This window comes from Camellia sinensis, chromosome 7, assembly GCF_055761805.1.
Source record: "Camellia sinensis isolate YWXY chromosome 7, ASM5576180v1, whole genome shotgun sequence".
Classification (NCBI taxonomy): Eukaryota; Viridiplantae; Streptophyta; class Magnoliopsida; order Ericales; family Theaceae; genus Camellia; species Camellia sinensis.
In genome coordinates this window covers 53,648,124-53,672,888 of record NC_138967.1, presented here as the reverse complement: position 1 = coordinate 53,672,888, position 24,765 = coordinate 53,648,124, and the positions used below count along the sequence as shown (strand labels likewise).

General features: G+C 35.5%; 2 protein-coding genes across 13 annotated transcripts in view; both read right to left on the bottom strand.

The window, feature by feature from the left end:
* The window catches only part of LOC114260022 (chaperone protein dnaJ 20, chloroplastic), a 42,679-nt gene that overhangs the window by 12,845 nt on the left and 5,069 nt on the right, over window positions 1-24,765 (bottom strand). The gene's annotated exons all lie outside the window — the stretch shown is intronic.
* LOC114273410 (uncharacterized) lies at window positions 14,757-19,827 on the bottom strand. Of its 11 annotated transcripts, none has more exons than XM_082877950.1 (7): window positions 19,601-19,827; window positions 19,406-19,456; window positions 17,811-17,978; window positions 15,926-16,219; window positions 15,607-15,737; window positions 15,193-15,340; window positions 14,757-14,997 (listed from the first exon to the last, which is right to left on the bottom strand). In XM_082877950.1, the coding sequence occupies exons 3-4, from the start codon at window positions 17,955-17,957 to the stop codon at window positions 16,031-16,033; spliced, it is 336 nt and encodes a 111-aa protein (XP_082734076.1). In that variant the 5' UTR covers window positions 17,958-17,978; window positions 19,406-19,456; window positions 19,601-19,827; the 3' UTR covers window positions 14,757-14,997; window positions 15,193-15,340; window positions 15,607-15,737; window positions 15,926-16,030. The 11 variants fall into 11 exon arrangements, with proteins under 11 accessions (XP_082734076.1, XP_082734074.1, XP_082734077.1 ...); XM_082877948.1 differs by having other exon boundaries at window positions 15,607-15,692; XM_082877951.1 differs by having other exon boundaries at window positions 15,607-15,689.

Below are 24,765 nucleotides of genomic sequence, written 5' to 3'. Positions count from 1 at the left end.
TCACATTCAATTGAGTTTTTCTCACATTCACTCTGCATTGAATTTTTCTTACAAGTTAAACTTCACTTTACATTGAGTTTTCTTTACATTTTGCACTTCACAATGATTTATACACAAGCTTTATACAAGCCACCATTCTCATTCATTTCAGATGCACAAACAAGAGCAATAGCATGAAAACATGACTCAAACTCAAAATTTTATTTATTCACAAACTTGTACATAAGTTTATTACAGCCATTCAAAAAAAAAAAAAAAAAAGCGAAGCAGCCAAAACTCTAAGCACATATTTTCTCCACTCTCCTCACTCCTCTTCTTCACTCGATGTGAGATCTTCCTCTTCAATGCCCTCATCCAGGGGGGTCTGGGCCATGTCGTCTTCGTCAATTTTAACACTGCTGAAGTCTATATCTGGGAACAGCTCTTCTTCTTTACGCTTGAACATCTTCCAGCCACTATCCCAGAATTCAGCCATTTCGTGTTTGTAGAAGTCCGACCGCGGGAAGCTCTAGATCACTTCGTCTTCGCTTCGGCTCCCAGCTGTCGTCCCCGCCAGACCAGCCCCCCAGCCCCCTCTCTCACTAAGTTGCTGGCGATAGTAGCATCGATGGCCATCTGAAAGTCAGCAAACACCTTAAATTGCTCTACTGCTGCAACGTACAGATCGGAGTATGCTGCCCTTTCAGAGGCTGCCTTGGTTTTTTCTTCCTCCAACTCCTACAACCTCACCTTCTCCTCCATTGCCCTAGCACGCTCATCTTCCAGCTCCTTCTACAGCCCAGCAATCTTCAAGTCTGCTTCTTTCTTTTCTTTGATCTGCTGGACGCGCAGTTCTTCATTGCTGATCATAGCCTCTTCAAACCGCTCGGTGGCGACCGTGCAGGCATTTTGAGCATCCCCCAACTTCTTTTGCTCACCAGCCAGCTGGAACTTGAGCGACACTACCTTACGGCGTTCATCCTCTAGCTCCCACTTGACCGCGAGTAGCTCAACATGGGCACGGTCGGCAACATTGCCCTACACTATCGCCAATACCCCCATCTTCTTGGCCTTCTGGGCCTCTTCCAAACCACTGGCACACGAACTTCGCGCGGCCTTCCGCCACCCTACAGCCTCCCTCCTTAAGCTCTCAAGTTGAGCCTTCACCCCCTCTAACTTTGCCGCCAAAGGCCCCACCTCACCTTTTCCAGCCGCCGCCTTTCTTAGAAAGGCCCCTGTTAAGGAGGTCGCCTCTATTTGGGTAGAACAAAACCCCCTCAGCAGCTCAGCCTCAGTGAAACTCTCCACCGAACGCACGACTGCGTCTTCCACTACTCGTAAGAGGCGATCTGCAGCGGCCCTGGCCTCTATTCCTTCTCCCCATAGCCGCCCAAATACAGCCGAGGCGTGATAAAAGGCAGTCTTCAACCTGGCCCCGTCTCCTTCTCCTTGAGGCTCAGGAGCACCCTGGGGTTGCTGCTCCACCCCCACCATACGATCAGCCACACCAACCTCCACTCACTTTTCAGGGGCGATCGGCCCACTCTCCACCCCCTTCTCCACTTCCCCCAGCCCCGCCTTTGGGGTGGTCTCCTCTACTGTCACCTCCCTCCACCTCTTCAAAGTAGGCTCTTCCTCACTCTCCCTTACCCTCATCTTTTTCTTCTTCTTCTCTAAAGCCTCACCCTCCTTGTTCGCCTTTTCCTTCACCGGATCAACGGAGAGCGGTCGTGGCTCAAAACTGCCCAAGTTTTTTCCCCCGAGCGGTTTGGGACGCGGTCGGATTCTTTCCCTTGGGATCTCCTTCGGCGGACGGTCTGCCTGTGTCTCTTTGTATCTATTGGCCTTGGTGAAAATGGTCCTATCCTCTGCCTCTTGCGCCTTCCTTCTCGCCTCTAGCTCTTCCGACGCCAGATCTCCACCGATCGGCTGAGGGCCCAGCCTTGCGGCAAACAAGGATGAAGGCTGAACCAGGTCGTCCCATCTAACACCCTCTTTCTCCCTCCATGCCTTCACCCTCTTCACCCTCTCCTCTGCCGCCGCCCCCAGTTTTGGCTCCACAGACTTGTTGGGCACTCTCCACACCGTGCGCACTCCAACTCCTCCGTTCGCGGACACGTAGAACCACCGTGGCCTCCACCCCTTAATGGACGACGATAGCCCCACTACCAGACCTTTCCCTGCCGCTGCTTGCAAAGTGACCCAAGTTTCTTGTTGCCCCGGCGCCTTGTAGCATGCAAAAAACTCGTCCACCGTTATTTTAGCCCCCCCGTTCGCCTTCGGCCATGCGCTCGCACAGGCCAACAAGATTTTCCACGCATTGGGCATCAGTTGGCCTAGAGCTACTTCCAACCAGTTCAACACATCCACCACTATTCGGGGTAGTGGCAACCTCAAACCCCCCTTTAACGCCTCCTCGTATAGGGCGAATTCCCCCGGTCGAACATCGGATGCCCTTTCCTTCGATTTTGGCAGTTTCAACTCTATCTCTGCGGGAATCTGGTACTTCTCCCGCATACCCTCCAGCTCCTTTGCGGTAATGATCGACATATCGGCCTTTGTATGCCAGTGATCTCCACCTGGCTTATTGGCGTCGGCGCCGCCATCATTGTGGACGAACAAAGTCGCCCCGACGGCTCCCCCCCACTCCCCACTCGCCTCTCCGTCCTGTATTGCTCCGCCAAATCCACCGCATCGTCGTCCCCCAATGGATCAACCCTGGCGTTTGCAGCTTCTTCTTGGGCCATTTCTGTGGTGTGTCTACGAATAGCTTCGGATGCGGGCGCAAGGAATTTCAAAAAATGTCGCAAGGGTGTATCACTTGCAACGAAGGAGTCTACACTTGGAATGTTTTCATTTTTCGAAAAAAGGTAGGTAAAACATATAATACCAAAAGCCCAAGGCTTGCCTGTATTCCAAGGGTCACAATTAATTTTTGTCAGTTTGAAAAATTTTCAACCATCCGCCAAAACTGTCTTTTCAACACCCGTAATGACCTATCGTTTCACTTCTGGCCCAACGCCTAACCTTCCCCATCATGCGATTCTGCCACGTGTACGGCCACGATTCACTGCCCTCTTCTCCTACCCTGTCTTTTCCACTTCAAGTCACCACATGACCCGCTGCCTCTCGAGCCCCACACCCCGCCACCTCACCCTTCGTGGTCAGCCCTCCTCATGGTCGGTCACTCCACTCGGCCACCTTTCGTGGTTGGCCCTCCTTATGGTCGGTCCTTCCACTCGGCCTCCTTTCTTGGTCGGCCCTCCTCATGGTCGGTCACTCCACTCGGCCACCCTTCGTGGTCGGCCCTCCTCATAGTCGGTCCATCCACTCGGTCACTCCTATCGATCGGCCTCCATCTTGTCGGTCTCTAACAACACTCATTTTCTTCATTATTCCCTTCGTTGGACTAACACTACAAGAAATGTCACTTTTAGCTACCAAAATATTGGTAGCCAAAAGTCACTTATTTAGTCGCCGAAACGATTTAGCGACCAAAAGTTTTCGTCGCTAAACTCGTCGCCTTTACCCTGTCGGCGATAGTATTGGCGACTAAAATTTGTTTAGTCGCTAAAAGTGTACACATTTGGCTACTAATCTTAGTTTAGTCGGCAAAAGGTATGTTTCCGCCACTAAAGTATTAGTCGCTGAAAGTGCACATTTGGCTACTAACTTGTTGTGGTCGGGGAAGGTATCACTTTTAGCTACTAAATAATTGGTCGCCGAAAGTACACATTTAGCTACTAACTTGTTTTGGTCGGGGAAGGTATCACTTTTAGCTACTAAATAATTGGTCGCTGAAAGTACACATTTGGCTACTAATCTTAGTTTAGTCGGCAAAAGGTATGTTTTGGCCACTAAAGTATTAGTCACCAATAGTTTCTTTCTCTCATTCTCAAATCTTTTAGCTACTAATTATTTGGTGGCAAAAACGTTTTGGGTTATGTTTTTGCTACTAAATTATTAGTAGCCAAAACTTTTGATTACCTATTTGGCTACCAAAACATTTGGTGGCCAAATAATTTTTCGTGTTTTTTTTTAATTTTTTTTTTCTAAACAACCTGTATCCATTATTAATACAATCTGTACCCTGTATAAACAATATAATCCATCAATGCTAAATATGTTATCAAGCATTCAACAACGTGCACACATTTTAATTCCAACCATCCAAAAAATTAATATTGAACGTCCAATTATATATATATTACAAATTTCATAAGAACCAAGTCTAATCCAACGTCAATAATTTAATTTCATACATAATAGAGGAATAACCAACTACTCCCACTACACATTTTAGAAATATAGAAATACATATTCATAGTGTCCTCGATCCAATTACACAATGTAAAATTATCTGAAATTAGATCGTCATTTATAGCTCTTCACTTGTATCATTCAGCAAAACATCAGCTACATCTTTTGCAACTTCTGATCTGCCTCTGTTCTTCCTTTTCGCTTCGATGATTTTATGTACTCATTCAACCATTTTCTTCTTTGCCTGAAACAACCCATCTTCAAATTTATTATTAATTTCTCATAATAGTGTAAAATAAGAAAAATAGAGAAATTAATGTGACTACATTATTAACTTGCCTGTAATGACTTGTGAAGTCTACTTCCAGATATGTTAATTGGTAAAGATATGAGACCAGCCATGAATTCTTAAAATTGTTTCTTTAGAAACTCCGTGTCATCACCTGGATCCATGCTAACCAATGCCTTCACTAGTACTTGAAAAACAATCTGAACAGAACATATGAACCTTCTTTAGTATAAGTAACATCTTTAAGGGTTTAGAAACATAATTATTACTCTTACTAACATATTAATGAGGATTAGGGAACATAATTACTGTGTATGTAATATGGTTCATCATTACTTTAGACTATTAAGGATAGTTATTATGATCTTAGTTTATCAGGTAAAATAATTCATACGAAATCATGTTATTGGGATATCAAGCACAGATATCAAAATATCTGATAAATCTGACTCTGAGATAGACACCATCTAGAGCTTTATAACACGAACACAAACAACAATTACACCACCACCAACAACAACGGGTAAATCTTATAATAGAGTGAGTTAATGAGAAGCAAATAGATAAAAATTGGATAGATACCAATACAGGGGATTCAATTATTATACAAACATATCTGATTAGACAGAGCACAAGGAGCATAAAAATGACTGAAATGTTGTTGGTTCACTAATGAAAAGAGGGTAAAACTCTAAATTCTAATATATTCTCCCTCTCTCTGTCTTACATACCATTTTGGAATTGAAGCTAACTAGTTGACCCTTTAATGTTTGGAAACAAAATCCAATTGATAACAGTGTATTAATATTTGCCCAATATAATTGATATTTTGCTATGCCTGCAGTTTTTTATTCTTGAGGGATAACAGTGTAAACAATTTATGAGAACAGAATTTTGGGAAATCTTGGTCACTTGCACAAAAGCACATGATAAATATGGAGTCCAATATAAGATTTTCCTTAATCTTGGCATTTAGATTTCTGCATTCTGCAACATATTTTCAGCACACCGCTGCTGATTTTCAGCACTTGTTTAGAACATCAAAATTGCAGTACTAAATGATAGGGGTTTCATCTTAAATGGAAAAAATGCATTAACCAAGAAACTAAGCCAAATTTAGGAGAAAATAATAATAATGATGACCACAGATTTGATGAACTTTTACATTCAATAGATGATGGCATAATCAGAGGTATATTACGAACTTACAATTCTTGTCATCCACAAATTTCCATGTCAGGCTCTGTAAAAAGAGCAGCAAATGATTGCAGCATTTTCCAACTTAAGATATATGACCCCACCTAACACTAATTATAGACTCGACAAGGCAACAAAATCATAAAATCCTAGTTTCCAACAAGTGCATTTCCTTATTTATTGGATTATCATACCATTAAAAAGAAAAACAATTTAAAACCAGCTAGAGTTGGTAAACTTAATCCAAAATCATGAACTCCACCAATTATATCTATTTAAAATCCATTTAGATTTGTCCAAATTCATAAATAATATGAATTCTAGACATTAAAGCACAAATCAAAAGTTCAATGCTGAGTCATGTAACTTCATGGAAATGCATTTGAAGAATCATAAATTTAAGATAATTTAGACAAACACACTGAGACCCTGCATCCTCTCTAAAGAAGACAATAAAAAGAATGAATACCATGTTTAACACCAAGGAGAGTATTCCAATAGCTAATACCAAGCATTATTAAGTGGATATAAAAAATAGGTAAACAAGTGATAAAATAGCTAATACCATGTTTAACACAAAATCCTTTATATGCAAGTATGCATACAAAATTCATGACTTGAGGAACACAAATTGTAGAAATGTAGCCAGCATTACCTAACAGAAGTTACAATTAACATGATCGTAGAAATGTAGCCAGCATTACCTAACAGAAATTGTAGAAATGTAGCCAGCATCGAACTCCCTGTGCTCCTCAACTAGTTTTTCTGTCCACATAATTGTATCTGTGAGTTACAATTAACAGGAGCAGTACCTATTGACTCCTTATATATCTTATCAAAAACACAAAACAAAAGTGAAGAGCAACCAAGGTCAGTTCCCTCACACACACATATATTTTCCTATTGAGATTCATAAAAATTAAAAAAAAAAAAAAAAAAGAAAAGAAAGGAAAAGAAACAGGAAGGAGTGAGAGAGAGAATTGGCACATATTAAAAAAAAAATAGTAATAATGTTGAACAATCTTATCCATGCAAAAGAATTAAATAAATTTATATTACCACGTTATATATATAATAGTTTTTATATAAAGATGTGGTTACAATATCTAAAAGCCACCAACCATAAATTATTTAAAACCCATTACATTCATTCTTGACATTAGAAAAATGGACATGACAACCCTAAATAGGGTAATATAATAAATAAATAAATGAAAATCTGTCAGAAAGTTCCTAGAACACATGCATTTTACACAAATCTGTCAGACAGTTCATAAAGCACAGGTGCATCTTACATAAAGATGCATTTCAGTTCCTTTAGCCCTTTACCTAAGATGAGTTTTTTAACTGATTATATATGCCCCTTCATGTTTCTCTCCTCTCATTCCTTCTGTCCACTGAGAACAGGCACAAACTGTTAATAAAGGATAGACAAACTGTTAATAAAGGATAGACGGATAGAAAGACAAGGATTCCAAAAACAGCCCACTTAAAGCCCATCATTAGCCAATAAAGAAGCTCTTGCATAGAAAGTCATGTTTGTTAGGAATTTTAATTTTTAGGAGTTTCTACTTTGGTTATAATTTCCCTAAATTTTAAGTAAAGCTAGGAGTCCTTTCCAGGGCTACTGTCTACCCTGTTGTTAGTTTATAAAATTTATATTGCAAGAAATGCTATTGGTTAAATGTATAACAGAGAGTTTGATAAAAGTAGGATATGTCTATACTTTTGACAATCATGTTAAACCAATCAATCAATTTCAATCTCCCCTTCAACTATATGCAAGACTTTGTAATGAATGAGATAAAAATCAATAAAAAGGGACTACCACCTCCAGCAATCCTTGGTCTTCTTCTCCAGTTCATAATGAATGAGACTTTTGACAATCATGTTAAACCAATCAATCCTTGGTCTTCTCGTCCACCACCTCCAGCAATCCTTAGCCATTGAAGTGTTTGCTATCTTCCCAGAGGTCCACAATCGACCACCATATATACCTAATACCTAATAGTCAACCTGTTCCTAATTGTTCTTGTTCAACATATTGAGGAGTTTAGAAAGCAACAGGAACAAAAATACAACCTGTTTTGGATAAATTAAGACATGCACACTACATGCTTTTAATATAAGTTAGTATTATACAAACATTGAAATTATACTTTCAGGCCCACAAACAAGGTCTATAATATAACTCACCACTCCCATTTCCCAACCACCTTTACAAAGTACCTCATTTGAAGTTAAAACAATAACACATGTTCTCAGGAAACAAACACAACCAAATGAGGGGGAAAAAAAGAGTAGATGAAAATGAAAATGGATGAAAACTTAATGGATGAAAATGAAAACTTACCATCATATACATATACACATCAGTTATGATAATTTCAAAGTAAAACCAAATGTTAATGACTGAGGAACAACCAACAAGGATCAGAACACATTAATAATTAAGAGGAAGCCACAAGGGCATATGCGCTTCTGTGTTTTGTTGAACTTACCTATGATTAATAAACCTTGCAACATTTCCATAATGTGTTGCATCTAAACACAGAGCCTCTTCATCCTTTAAGACTCCTTCTGAACCCCAATCATCTCTAATTTTTTCTCAAATCCCCTCCAAAATCCTATATCTATATACATCAAAAAAAGAAAAACATATATAGTCAATAGATATATGTATGATGATATATCCCATGGTATCTTTTGAAAGATTAGGATAGCTTTACAGATGGACACCGTAAATTATCTCTAATTCCAAAATCCTATATCTATAAAATAATCCTATATCTGTATCTAATTCCATGTTTAGCACTTCCCTAACTTTGCCTATTAATAACTTGTCTCAGCTTACCAAAGAGTTGGGACACTGTAAATATGGTGGTGGCCCACACACAGCTTAGAGTTTGGATAATACGAATGAAAAAATTATAATTATTAATATTTATATAATTTATCATTAATTTACCATTAGTTTTTGAATGTTGCATTCATATTTTTTCATTTGAGATCTGACTTAATCAGTGACCAACTCAAGCTTAAATACAATTTAAATATCTTCAAGTTTTTCAAATCAAATTTCAACAATCCATTACTAAATCGACTTGAACAGTAAACAAGTAAAGCTTAAATACATTTTCAGCATTCTCAAAATTTTCAAATCAAATTTGAACAATGTATTCTCAACTCAAACACTATATACTATTTCTTTGAAATGGATCTGGCTCGAGCGGTTACGAAAGCGAGAAAGATTAAGAATGATTTTGTTTGAATTACCTTAGGAGAAGGAGAGAGAGGAGGATTAGAGTCGCTGAAGAGGTAGTGAAAGAAGGCTTCGAGATGGAGACCTTTGCGATGGAAGATATTTTAATTTTTGCTATTATATCAAGTAAATAGGAACCAAATCAAATTTTATTGCTATTATATCCCATTACACAAAAATGTCAAATCTACAATCTCTGTCTTCTCACAATATCACAAATTTAGACACCATCAAATACATTAAAACAAATAAAAATAAAACAACCAATGTTTTATCAGCACGTCAAATTCAAAACTTGAAGTTCCATTTTTTGAGAAACATATTTTTTTCCTGAGAAACAGGGGTACATTCAAATTCATTAAAAGCTTTGATATTTCTTGCAATCCCAGTAATGCATTTTCAATCTTCAAATTTCAACAATTAAATCAAAAACTATGATATATCCATATACTCAAACACATGCATATACATATCATATATATCCATAACATGAGTATATATTACCTCTCTGTTTTTCCCCTCTAGCATCATCTTGAGCTCAGTGATCTCTCCTTCCTGCTCCTTATTCTGACTCAAAAGCTCCCTCTCACTCCTAAGCACCATAGCCAGAGTCCTCGTATTCGATTTCACCTCCGTCAAAGCCTTCTTCTCACTCCCCACCGACCCCGACCCCAACCCCTTTCCAAACAGCTTCCGATGCAAACCGGAGAAATTCGACCCATTCTTTGCAGTCTTCTTCAAATCCTCCGCTATAAAATCCGCCGGAATGACCAAATTCACCGCCTTCTTCGGCTTCGCCGCCCTCTTCTCTATCAATTTCTTCACCATTGCACTAAAATTCTCATCGTTCTTCACTCTCACCTGAGCTACGTCCGACGATTTGGCCTTGACGATGGCACGCGAAGAGTTGTGCTCTGCTGCCACGGCCGGAGATTGGCTCCGGCGGGCGGTGGATCCGGCGATGAGGCGTTTGAGGGAGGATTGCTTGGGTTTGTTGAGCTCGGTGGAGGACGATGGATCGGACTGGTGAGACTGAGTCGAAGATCGAGAATCGAAAGAGCTGTATCGCAATGCAGCGGATTTGATTGAAGCCATTTTTGGGTTTGGGAGTGATTGGTGTGAAGATCTGTGAGTGATTTTAGCGTTTGAATCTCAAGATAGAGTGAGCATTTCTAGGGTTTCTGATGAGAGAAAGAGAGAGAGATTGTCTGAAATCTGAGACATAAAAAGGGGAGAGACGTGAGGCAGAGATTGGTCGTGATATGGGGGCAGTGGCTTCTTGGCGCTGTCTGAATTCAAATTTTCGCGTGAGAGGCGCGCGGTGCTTTCAGCACACCGGTGATCAAAAAGTATAATTTGATGAAAAGTTGTTTTTATGCTAAATTTGGGAGTAGATTTTTTTTAATAATTTTTAATTAAAATATAATGTAAAAAAATTAATTTTATTTGAGGTATTTTTTTAATTTTTCACGAAAAGATATGTAAAAAATAGGAAGAGATGGTGGCGATAGTAGTAGTAATGGTAGTCGTAGAGGTGAAGTAGTGACAATAGAAGTAATAGTGGTGGTGGACTGGTGTTTCCAGTAGTGGTGAAGGTGATAGAAGAGATGGGTGGTGAGAGAGAGTGATAGACAGAGAGACACAGAGATGAGGGAGAGAGTGATAGACAGAGACACACAGAGATAGAGAGAAGAGAGATGAGCGAGAGAGATAAAGAGAAGAGAGATGAGCGAAAGAGACAGAGAGAGAAAAGAGATGATAGAAGAGATAGATGAGTGAGAGACACAGAGAGACACAGAGATGAGGGAGAGAGTGAGCAATGTGAACACAATGGGAGAGAGAGATAAACAGACAGATAGACACATAGAAAGAAAGAGAGAGAGAGAGAGAGAAGAGTGAGAGACAGACAAACAGACATAGAGAGAGAAACAAAGAGAGAAGAGTGATAAGTGAGAGAGAGATAAAGAGAGAAAGAGATATAGAGAGAGACAGGCAGAAAGACAGACAGAGAAAGAGATAGAGAGAGACATATAGAAAAATAGAGAGAAACAAGCGATGAGAGAGATATATAGAAAGAGAACGAAAAGAGATGAACGAGAGAGAGAACAGAAAAATAGAGACATAGAGAGAAGACAAATGAGAGATAAAGAGAAGAAAGATGAACGAAAGACACACAGACAAATAGACATGCAGACAAAGAAAGAAGAGTGATGAGTGAAAGAGAGAAAAATAAGAGTGATGGTAGTTGAATGGCATTTGCAGTAGTGGTAAATGTGGTAGAGAAGATGGGTGGTGAGAGAGAGAGATGAGTAAGAGACGAATAGAGAAAAGAGATAGAGAGACTGAGAAAGAGACTGAGTGATGAGCGAGAAAGAGACAAAGTGGTCGCTAAAAGTGCATTTTTTTGTAGTGGATTGATAAATCGAAAGGGAGCTCAATAAATAAAGAAGACAGATAATTCAAAACTCTTTTCAAAACTTAATTCAAATCAATATTTTAAATATTTTAAATATTTAAATATTTTAAAAATATTTTAATTTTGTGAGAGACAGATAAAGAAGAGAGATAGAGAGAGAGATAGAGTGATGAGCGAGAGAGAGAGAGATAGACAAAGTGGTTGCTAAAAGTGTATTTTCTTATAGTGAATCGATAAATCGAGAAGGAGCTCGATAAATCGAGAAGATGAGAGTAAGAGAGTGAGCAAGACGAACATAGTAAGAGAGAAATAGACAAATAGACAAGTAGACAGAGAGAGATAGAGAAGAGTGATGAGTGAGAGAGAGACAGGGAGAGAGAGATAGACAGAAAAAGAGATAGAGAGAGAGAGAGAGATGAAGAGATAGAAAAAGAGAGAGAAACAAAAGATGAGCGAGAGATAGACAAAAAGAGAGAGAAATAGAGCGAATATTTGTTGCTAATTTTTTTCAAGTCAATGAAAAATAGATCAGGCTTGTTAAATTAATATTTTTTAATTTTATTTATTGTTTATACTTTTTACTTTATTGGAGTTTTATGACACAGTTTGTGAAAAAAAATTTACAAAATTTAGAAATATTTAGAAAGTATAAAATTAAAAAAAAATCTTACAAATCAGATTTATTTACTCATAAGTCATGAGTGAATTTTTTTTACACACTTACCCCTCGTTTTGATAATGAAATTTTTTTAAAACTTTTTAAATATATGTTTTGTATCTGTAAAATGATTATTTCATTAGTACTGGTAATAATATTGAAAAATTTATTAAAATGATAAATAATTGGGATATTTTGTCTTTTATTTATGAATTTTGATTTATTCTTAATTTATTAGTGTTATTGAAATATGATGATGTAAAAAGTATAAATAGTTTAATTGTACTTTTTAAAAATAATAAATTTATTATTAAAAATTAAATTCATCAGATTGACCTGTAACTATGCCTTTAAATTTTTGCAATGTAAAACTATCGACAAACAGCCAATAACAAGTTGCCCATTTTAGCATACCTTTCGCGTGAGGGCCCAATTATTAAAAGATGTGTTCAACCCATCAAATGAAAGCCGACAACTTCTTCCACCTAAAAATAATAGTCTATTTTCAGAATTTAATTTCTTTTTATAATACAATTATTACATTTTAAAAATATTAATTTTTCAAAATTACCTTTTGATAGTATATTTTTGTAGAAATATCAATTGTCATAATTGTACTTTTTGTATTATTAATGGATTTAAAAAAAGGACAAAATAAGAAGTTCATATTATTTTAATAATTAATTTTTTTTAAATTAATATTTTGAGATAATAAAAAATAAAATAAGATATTAATAATTTTGGATGGTGGGTGTACAACCTAAAAATAAAAATAAAAACAAAAATAAAAATAACTATTTTGTTTAGTCAAATTTTCAAGTGGAGACTAATGGTATTGTTATTAATAAAATAAACAACTATTTTGTTAATTTTTTTATTTTCATTCGGCTACCAAAAAATGTAGTAGCCAAAAGTAGGTCTTTGGCGACTATAAGGAATTTTGTCGCCGAAAGTTAACATTTGGCGACCAAAATCTTGGTCGGCAAAGATTAAAAATTAATTTTTTTATTTTCATTCGGCTACCAAATAGTTTAGTAGCCAAAGGTAGGTCTTTGGCGACCAAAAGCAATTTTGTCGCCGAAAGTTAACATTTGGCGACCAAAATCTTGGTCGGCAAAGATTAAAAATTAATTTTTTTATTTTCATTCGGCTACCAAATAGTTTAGTAGCTAAAGGTAGGTCTTTGGCGACCAAAAACAATTTTGTCGCCGAAAGTTAACATTTGGCGACCAAAATTTTGGTCGGCAAAGATTAAAAATTAATTTTTTTATTTTCATTCAGCTACCAAACAATTTAGTAGCTAAAGGTACCTCTACGGCTACTAAATTTTTATTTAGTAGCCAATTGTCATATGTTTAGCTACTAAAAATTGTTTTAGTCGCCAATTGTAATATCTTTAGCTACTAAATTTTTTTTAGTAGCCAATAATCAACATTCCCCTACTAAAAAAAATTGGTAGCTAAAAAGTTGACTTTTGCCGACTAATATTATTTTTGGTAGCCAATTCCGTGACTTTTGGCGACTAAATTAGTTTTGGTAGCTAAAAGTGGTCGGCAAAAATGTTTTTTCTTGTAGTGTAAAGCTGCACTTGGGAATGGGGGATTACTGACATGGGTAGGCCCATAAAGGCTACAACCCACTATGAACAACCCAAGCCCACCACTTAGGGCCCAATACATAATCCAATTAATGAAGCCCAGCACTGCTGAAGCCCCACATAGCAATAAGAACCAGTGGCATCAAAACACATGGCAAGAGAGGGGCAAGCCACATCAGCAGACAAAGATCTGCAAAGTTATTGCTACACCACATCGCTATTAATAAGGCCCCTTACAGCATTTATTGCGATAACCCCTCTCCGTCGGGACAGCACGCGCTCACCCTGAACAAGGTAAGCTACAGCATAGACTTTTGGCCAAGGTGACAAGTCGGAAGGGAAAACGAAATGATTACCAAAGGATATAAGCAGACGTTGAAGACAAGAACAAGGTTAAGCTTTCTATCTCTAATCTCGCTCTATACTCCACTCCTCTTTCTAACTTGCTCATCGGAGGGTTCGCTGGGGGACTCCCCGTTCCCCATTAGACTCTTGTGCAGGTCTTCAGGTGGTCTTGGTAATACATACATAGGCTTAAGGAGCGTGGATCAATCCGATCCGTCTAACCATCACGAACTGTATCATCAAATAGGTTTAGAATTTTGGACAATTACAAGCAAGTCATATGGACCAAACTTCTCTGCCAATAAGTTTTGCTCTAACATTCAATCATAAATTCATAATTCACTACTAAAAAAAGTACTTTTTGCGACCGCTACAAGCCGTCGCAAATAATAAAAAAACAGTCGCAAAAGACTTTTTGCGACGGCCCATGCGACGGCAAATGAGGGTCGCGAATGTGGGGGTGGCAAATACTTTTTGCGACCGCAAAATAACAGTCGCAAACTATTTGCGACTGCCTAACCTACTTTTTGCAACAGCTATTTTGCCGTCGCAACAAAAAAAAAAAAAAAAAAAAATCAAAAACACTTTTAGCGACTTCTTTTTTACCGTCGCAAATAATAATTTTTATAATAAAATCATATATACGTTTATTACAACAAAAAAATCAATTGCAAACACCTAACAATTTTTTTTAATAAAAAATAACAAAATTAACAAATTAATTTAAACTCATAATAGAAATACATTCACATATAAGTGTGCAAACAAAATATAAACTTTCATACATGCAAAAGAAATATCCATCAACCATTCTTAAAATATATTGTGCTAAAAGATTCAAGTCCTCAAAAAAAAAAAAAAAAAAAAAAGAAGAAAAAAGAAAAAGAAAAAAAAAAGAAGAAAAGAAAAGAAAAGAAAAGAAAGAGCAACATAATCTCACTTTGGCTCCCAAACATCAGCCGCTCGATTATATCAACTACTCCCTCAACAAAACCTGCAAAAACATATACACGTGACTTGAAAATTTAATGCAGTTTAATTTGAAATAATAAAAATAAAACTATTTGAAAAGAAATTGTCAAGAGAAAAAAAATAAAATTCAAGACTAATTTTTTATTTTATTTTTATATAATCCACAAATCCTAAGTGGGTGGGTGGGCGGGTGTAGACCAGCAAGAGCCATCCTTACATTGTTGATAATGTGCTGCTCCTGCTCAATGCTTATCATCCTCATTGCATTAATTATCACTGCCATCCATTTCAACGAGAAAAAAGAGAGATCCTTCTCAACAGAATTGTGCCAACAGTAACTGCTTTTTTCTTTAATAATAATAATACTAAAACAAAAACAAAAACAAAGAATAATACAGGCAGTTTAGTTACAATGTATAACTCCAGCCGAGCAACTTCAAACTCCAATACAGGCAAGCAGGCTCATTGTATATTGTAACAAAATAAATTTCAATCATATCCCCACCTTGGACAATTTCCACAGCAATAATATCATAGGTCTTTTTATGTTTCTCTTCTACGTAAAGAACAAACCATGTGCGGACGGACAGCCTTTGGCCAACCATGGATTAGAATATTAAGTTTCTCTTACCTTTTTACCTCAAGGGCAGACCCAAAAATGCACCAGTCTGTAACTGGAGAGATTACGAACAGATAGGTCTCCATGCAGCAGTCCTTCTGATTACATTGCATCAACACAATTCACTAACGATCAATAAGACTCTTCAACAAAACAAAAATGGCCTATCAGAGAAGCAACTGATATTTCATAGCATGCTAAAACTAACAATTTTAAGTTTTCACAATGAGTCACAGCACAAATTATGATCTAGCAAGATTCTCTACAAAAAAATTGTCAATCTTCAGGAAGAAGAAAAAAAGAACAGGGTTGTATACTTCAAAGTTCAAACCTTTTCCTCTGATTAATTCAGTTTAGCTCTTTGCTTCTGACAAATAAATTGCTAAAGTAACTACAAGTGAATGCCTGCAAAAGATCATCTCCAAACTATCATCAGTCATTCCGAGTGACTGCCAAGCTGGCTTCTCCCAAGATGAGACACTCTCAAGGGAGGAATCAGAGGTGCCTCTTCTTCCACTGTAATAACAGAAGCAGAACTATTCCATCCATTCTTCCCTCCATTGGAGCTATTATTACTGCTGTCAGGAACATATAGGTCTGATGACTTCTTCTCCATCCTCAGGTCCTGCATTATTTGAAAAGGGAAGAAGAGCACCAGAGAGTCACAAACCTTTTGACATCCCAAAACTGAGATGTGGCGAAAAAACTGTAATTGCCTTCTCTTTTTTAATTAAAGAAATGAAGAGAATCTCAATATCATCTTTTGGTAATATATTAGTTTTTTTGTCACAGAAGAATAAGAGAGCCACCACCAGTGTTGTCAGAATCGTATGATACATTACTCTTATCATATGAAAAAAAGATACATATCACGAATTAGTATCGTCAGCGAATTGAATCATGAGATACATTTGCGTACATATGATTCGTAATGCATGATTAATCTTTACTTTCTTCACTCTTGGCCCTGTTCATGACCTTTTTTTTCACTATCTATCACCATGGCCAACACTCATTGAACAGTAATGAACCATATTCACAGAAAACCCAAACCCAAATAAACTCACAAGCAAAAATGACTATCATACTCCCTTTGCTACAACAAATTGAACTACTCTCTCATGAATCTAATTAGGTATAAACCCGAGATTTCGGCCAAAATATATGTTTAGACCATGACAACAAACAATATAACAAGAACAACTATGTTAGGGACTACTCATATCATATCCAAACAAGTCTTGAAGAATATTTTTGGTTGCAAATCATGAACCAAATTAAATGTCATTTATCTTTTGTTATATTAAATTTTCAATTTTCTTCCTAATAATGAGTTGGATACTTTGGGGTTTTAATGAATGTATATTTATCTCTTTAACCAATATCTAAGTTTCTTAAAGACAATTTTTCATATCATTGGTTATGTGATTATTTTATTCTTGCAATATGTTTATATATTAGATGAAAATACTTAATTGTTATCTAAATTCATATATGTTAATGTCTTTTATGATACACATTTCGACAGGATTCAACAACACTAGCCAACGCTCAACACCTGAGTATCCTCCTGGGTTATACACTAACATGCTTCTTTCTAACTCACTTCATCTGAAGCGAATGGTGACAATTTCAACCATGTGTGTGTGTTAGAGAGAATTCAAAGCCATCATCCACTGGTATTTTTCAAAGGCTTGCAACCAACAATTAACAAAAGCCAATTGGATGACAGCATTTTTCTACATCAGTCCAACCAACAATTAACAAAAAAACAAAAGCATCTCTCTATCTGGCACTTGAGAAACAAAATAATTAACAATAAGCTACAATGAATTTAAAAAATTTGTGGACCACCCACATCACATCCCACTAATATATACAGACAGATAACAGTAATACATAGAAACATAAACTACATGCTTATAAATCATGTTTTCAAGAGCCAAATTGCTGATTATAAACCATTACAAATATCAAAATTGTGATAAATAGGCTCAGCACATGCTTATGAATTGAGTTTTTTTCGCATTTACCAGTGATTAAAAAAATTACGAGTTCGGTTTCTGATTCACATTACACATTGGCCAATACTCCCAATAATAATACACAATGACCACGCCCACTACGCCAACTGATACCGTGATTTAAAACCATGATCAAAATAAAACCATAATGCATACCATAAGGAAACAAAGTAAATAAATAAAAGTACTTGCCTGTTGAACATCCAACCCTTGAGCCCAAACATCTGTTGTGATCAGAACACGGGTTTCACCAGCACGGAACTCGGCCATTATTGCATCTCTTTCCTTCTGGGGCATATCTCCATGCATAGAAGAGACAGTAAAGTTGTTGCTACGCATCTTCTCAGTTAGCCAATCCACCTGTCCAAATATACAAGTGCATTAACTCCTAATACTAGGACTTATTGAAACTAACCATCATCCTGTTAATGACTATGAAGTAGCAAAATTCAATTCAGGATATAAAAAAATCCCTCACAACGCATTGCAGTTGAGAATCATAGGTATCCCCAAACCATTCCCCCCTCACAATGCATTATTGTTGACAACCGTAGATATCCCAAAATTGTAATGTATGGTACAAAAATAATCTGTCGAGCTCACAGCATCTCAGAAATTATCTAAAGAACTCAGAGAGGTTCAGCAGCTAATGAGTTCCTTGGTCAACAGCACTGGTGTCAAATTGTTTACTGATGTTAAACTATCAGGATGTTAATCCTTAAATAAACACAGGTTGAACATCAAGAACACAAAAGCCTTAAAGGTTAATAGTATCCACGTTTTCAATGTATGCATGAATGGAAACATATTTTGGCCAACTTTGGGAAAAGTCATAGTTACTTGAATTTCAAAATTTTGGTTTCTTGTATATACAATACAATGGAGGATCAATCATCCAATGGATAAAAATTCGTCAAATACTTAGATATGTTGGGCCTTATAATTTGAAGGCACCGAATCATCAAGTGCACCAAAAATATTGAGCAAAGTCTGCCAAAAAAATCAGATGTTCAAGATTCAAAATGAGCAAGGATGGTCTAACAGAAACTAGGATGAGCTAGGAAGCAGAGACACTTGTCAGAAATGCCATGTGGCTATGAATCGTAGAACAAAAACTAATCGAATTGCCTCCTTATTTACTATTTTTCTTCTTCCCTCCCATAAATGAAAATAAAGGATATAAAAAGCTTTAAAAAATCATTTTTCTTCAGCACAAACATCATATTTAGGGGCAAAAAAAAAAAGAAAAAAGCCATAATTTGGACACAACGGAATGCAGATGTTCAAGTTAGAATGGAAACAGTCAGCAAAATCAAGCATTTTAAACAATGGAAAATTGATAGAAGCATTATATAAATAATGTGTATCTATATCGCTATAACATTGATAGAAGGATGGGACAATTGTCAGTTTTATTCAGTATTCCTGAACTAAATGGAAAAAAGAACAGAAAAGAAAAAAATAATTTCTGAATCTGGTTATAGTATTTTTTTGGCTCTAAAAAATGGAAAAAAAAAAAACAATAAAAATACATTTTTTTGCTCTCGTTTTATAACATTTTCACAATAAACAAACTGAGATTCAAGTCTCACTTGAGGAAAAACAAACGTTTATGATCAATTTGATCACATAAGGAGCTAAACAAGTTCTCAGATCAAGATAGAGATTGAAAATAGGTAGAAACATTTCATATGAGAAAAGAATTGCAAATAATTGAAAACCTAGATTTCCTAAGTCAGATAGAGAGAAGCAGAGGCGATAGAGGAGGTTGAGGATTGCAAATTTACTTCTATTCTCACAAGACACCGATGAAATCACCTAATTTGCAATGAAATCACCTGAAATTCAACAAATTGACAAGTATATTACAAGCTTGAGAACTCAAGAAAACGAGAGAGAGAGAGACAGCGAGACAGAGAGAGAGATTGAGAGGGAGATTGAGGGACAGAGAAAGAGAGCGAGATTGAAAGAGCGATTCATACCGATGGAGATCTTCAGACGACAATGGCGAGCGGAAGAGTGAGAGAGCAGAGCTATGCATGTCTGTAACGCGAGAGAGAGAGAGAACAATCCGTGTTTTAATTTTTCTAAAACTAGGGCAAATATAAGGAAGGAAAACGGGTAAAAGAGGAATAAATTGGTTATTTGCGACGGCTGATCAAGTGGTCGCAAATTATATAGTAGCAAAAGGTCCTTTTTCTAGTAGTGATTATAAAAATATTTTTAAAAAGTAGAATTTAACTGCTTGTACTTTTATATTATATCTCAATACAAATTACCACAAATAAATTAAAAATAAATCAAAATTCACAAACAAAAATCAAAATATTCAAATATTCAAATTATTTATCACTTTGATAAATTTATCAGTATTATTACTAGCACCAAATGATCATTTTACAAACCAAAACATACATCTAAAGGTCTTAAATTTTTTTCATCATAAAAAACGAGACTCAAATAAAACGTCTAATTAGTACACATTAATATGTGTTTGAGAAGGAAAAGATTGAGTAAGGGGTGGTTTGGCATCCCCTATATAATCCATCTTTTTATCTTTTTTTTATCACATCACCTCTCTACTTTTCTACACATCTTTTTATAAAAAAATAGAAAATGCACTTATTTAAATCATCTCAAACAACCCTTAAACACCTAATCTTTGGTATAATGCACAAAGTGGGAGCCCTAAGGCTTGAACCAATAACTTCAAGATTATTAAATCAAGTTTTAACCATTGAACCATCCAAGACTTAAACTCATAATATTAAAATTATTAAGTTAAATTTTAATCATTAAACCAATATTCATCCCTAAACGAGAGTCAAATACATAAGAAAATTTACTCGTGACTCGTGAATAAACAAGTCCACCCCATATAATCTACTGATAATAATCCCCTCGTATAAAAGGACGAAATGTTGACAGCACATATTTTTTCCATTTTATTAGACTCACACATAACAAAAGAGAAATTATTCAGGGATCTTGAGATATTGTCAGGTAGTTAGGAGTAAGGCCATATTGTAATCATAGAATACTATTTTTTCACAACAAAAGGGTCAACGACAAGAAGAATGCTCTACACAATAATAATAATAATGTGGTACTTAAATTCTATTCACTAGCTTTCCAGAATTATTGTAGGCCTCTACTCTCTACCCTACTTTCATGACATCACCTGAATGAATTAATTCCAAATGCTAAGAATTGACAACAAAATTAACATAGTCCAAGAAAATAAGCAATCCCTTTCACTGACGTATTTATCAGATTCAAGTTTTTTTTTTTTTAATTTATATATTTGTCAAATATAACTACAGAATGATTTTCCATAGGGACTTTTCTATGTGCATCATACACGAAAACAAATCCTAGCCATTAGATCAACAAATTGATTAGTGTTGAGTAAACCGAATGTAAAAAATGATGTAACCTTCTCGTAAAAACAAAGTATAAATTATCGGGTTGGGCTTCTATGGAGAATGTTGTTTTGACTTGTAGAGTCCACCAAGAGCACCGTTTCGATAATTCGAAAATCATTTATTTTGTGAAATTTTTCGTGTGTATCATTCACACAAAAATTAAGCCAATCAAGTAATCGTAATTTGTTCAATTTCAGCTTGTCACAAAATAAATAGATAGTATATTTTCAAAAACAAACTTACTGTCAATTTTTTTGAAGACAAATGTTATAAATTGAACATATTATGATTATCAAATCAACTTTATACTTTTATATAGATGATATACATAAATACCTTATAAAATGACTAGTTCATAACAACAAAAAATAGGAAGCAATACTCTCAAGTAGTGAGTCTCACGGACCTAGTCAATACTCTCAAGTCTAAAGACCTAGTCTAGAGGAAGCAAGGGCCTAAATTATATTGACTATGAAAAATGCTTGGGAGCACTAAGTGCTCCCACTAATTAGGTGGCAGTGGGTCCCGCCATTAATGATGTGATGTTTTGGTCTTGGAGTTGTATTTTTTTTATTATTTTTTTATTTTTTTAATGCATTAGTGCTATTAGTGGTGATATTTTTAGTGGGATGAATCATTGTTGATTGACTATTGCTGAGATTTGAAAATAATAATAATAAATTTTACAAGTTTAACATAATTACACATTAATTTTTTTTTTTAATAAGGTTAAAACAAACGTATTTAATGCATTTGGATATATATAGAATCAAAAATAAAATATACTTTTTAATATAAAATATATGACATCATCATTTGTTTTTCTTTGTATCTATACTACTAATAATATAATTGAAGGTAACACAGCAAAATAAAATATCTTGAAAATTTAACTCTTAGAAGTGCACGATGTTAATTATGTTACAAGTAAGGCTCTTATTTTTTAATATTTTTTAATAGATCTTGAAAGAGATTATTGTAATTTATCGAAAAATAAAATAATTTTTGAAAACGTACTACTGATTATGATCCTACTGATTATAGCATATAGCTTTTTGGAAGTCAGAAATCAGCTTATTCTTTGAGTGGGGCAGGAGATGCTTAATTTATAAGTCAGAAATCAGCTTATGTTCATAGCTATAAGCTATAAGTTGTTTAGGCATAAGCTATAAGCACTTTCCCACAACTCTACCAAACAGGACCGTAATTATGTTGAACAAATAAGGCTCTTATTTTTTAATATTTTTTAATAGATCTTGAAAGAGATTATTGTAATTTATCGAAAAATAAAATAATTTTTGAAAACGTACTACTGATTATGATCCTACTGATTATAGCTTATAGTTTTTTGGAAGTCAGAAATCAGCTTATTCTTTGAGTGGGGCAGAAGATGCTTAATTTATAAGTCAGAAATCAGCTTATGTTCATAGCTATAAGCTATAAGCTGTTTAAGCATAAGCTATAAGCACTTTCCCACAACTCTACCAAACAGGACCGTAATTATGTTGAACAAATAAGGCTCTTATTTTTTAATATTTTTTAATAGATCTTGAAAGAGATTATTGTAATTTATCAAAAAATAAAATAATTTTTGAAAACGTACTACTGATTATGATCCTAATTACCACATAAACTTACCATATTAGTTAATATGATCTTTAAAAAATAAAAAATAAATAAATAAAAAAAGGTAAATTGCGTAGACACCTCCCTTGGATATTACCAAAATTACACTCAACCCCCACTAGTATAGAAAAAAGACACATATCTCCCTAATGAGTCTTAAAAAGAATATGTAAGGAGATAAAACTACAATTGTAAAATAGATAAAAATAAAAATAAAAATAAAAAATCAAAGAAAAAAATAACAAAAAATCGAAGGAAACAAAAAATAAAAATAAGCTACTCTTCTCCACCTCCTCCACAATTAGCCGCCACCACCAAAAACTACAAACCCTTCTACCACTACTATTGCTACTATCACCACCACCATCATCACCATCAACAAACAACCCCCACTATCGCAGCACCACCCCATTCAAAAGCCCCTCATCAGCAAAATCCCAATACTATCGCCATTGTTTTGTCCACCACCAACGCCACTATTATTGAAATGCCAACACCAACATCCCTCCGACAACCACCATCACTCACTTCACCATTACTTCACTACCCACCCAATACCTCCGCTACAACTGCCAAATCACACCACTACATAGTCGCTCTTTGCAGTGCCACTACTCCTGTCCTTTGTTTTTCTTAAAAATGTCACTACTCTGATACTCGTCTCTAACAAAATACAAAAAAAAAAAGGAAAAAAAAAAGAAAAAAAGAAAGAAAACCTAGTACGATAAAGAGAAAGGCAGCGACAGTGTCAGATTATAACCTGATGAGGCGGCATTGTTGTTGGTCAGACTAACAAGGGGTTATGATTTTACACTGCAGTAGAATCGAATGATGGTAACAATTCCGATAATGGAAGGTTGTGTTAGCTAGTGTTAGTTTGTGTTGATGTAGAAACTTTTGTTGGTTTTGAGGGGCAAGAAGTGACAATTGAGAGGTAAAGTAGGGGTTGACATCAGCACGTTAGCCCGCCCAGCCCGTCTGGCCCAACCCTATTTTACTAGGGTTTGGGAATGTTGTTTTAGCCCATAGGGCCGAGCTAGGCCAATATTTTCAACCTAAAATATTAATGGGTTAGGCTTGGGATTTATACTTTCAACCCAGCCTGGCCGACCCCAACCCAGCTCGATCCGTTATTAAATTAATTTTACATTAAAATATATATTTTTTGTTGGGATCTAAATTTTATCTTTGTTGATTTTATTGAAACTCACATTTGTGGTGATATGTGATTAAATTTATTTAAGAAATCATTCAATTTATATACAAAATCTTTGTATTTAAGGTAAATTACAAATACACCTCTTGAGGTTTACTTAAAATATGATTTGCCCCCTGTAGTTTTGGAAACTACATCTTGTCTCTTGAAGTTTTTAATTTATTAACAAATGATCCCTTTATTAATAAATCATCAAGTCAATTAATAGTTTTAAATGATGTCAGAAATTTATTTCAATTAATAATTCAGATAATTTTATTATTGTATTGGAGAGCAATTAGAAATTTCATTTTTTAAGTTAATTTTGCTAAACAATTTTTTTTGAAAATGGTGCATTTGTAATTTTTCAAATCATAGGAGACAATGTATATTTTAAGCAAATCTCAAGAGGTGTATTTGTAATTTACCCTTATATTTATGATGATTTCAATATATTTATTTAACAAATATAATATGTTATTGATTTTAATTATGCGAATTTTTAATTTTTTTTTTTTTATATATAAACCGATAAGTAGATTTGAAATTTATAATTATTTTTTAAGTTAGATTTGTACAAATATAAAAACCCGACATTAAGAAATTAAGACTGGACCAGATTTAGACCGACACAAAATTCTTTATTATGAAATGTCAGGCTCGGCGACATTTGTCCATCCCTAGGTAAAGAGGAGAAGGCGTGGTCCAGTGACACCGGCACCAACAAAGCAAGCCACAAAAAACATATGGGGAATAGAAAAGTTTGGGTGATAAGAGTTATTGGTTGGGCCGACCATTTTTTTTTTTTATCCTTTTAATTGTTTAAAAATTGTTGGAAAATAAAGAAGAGCAAAGTTGGTATTTTTATTTAAAATATGACAACATCAGCAAATTTCATCTA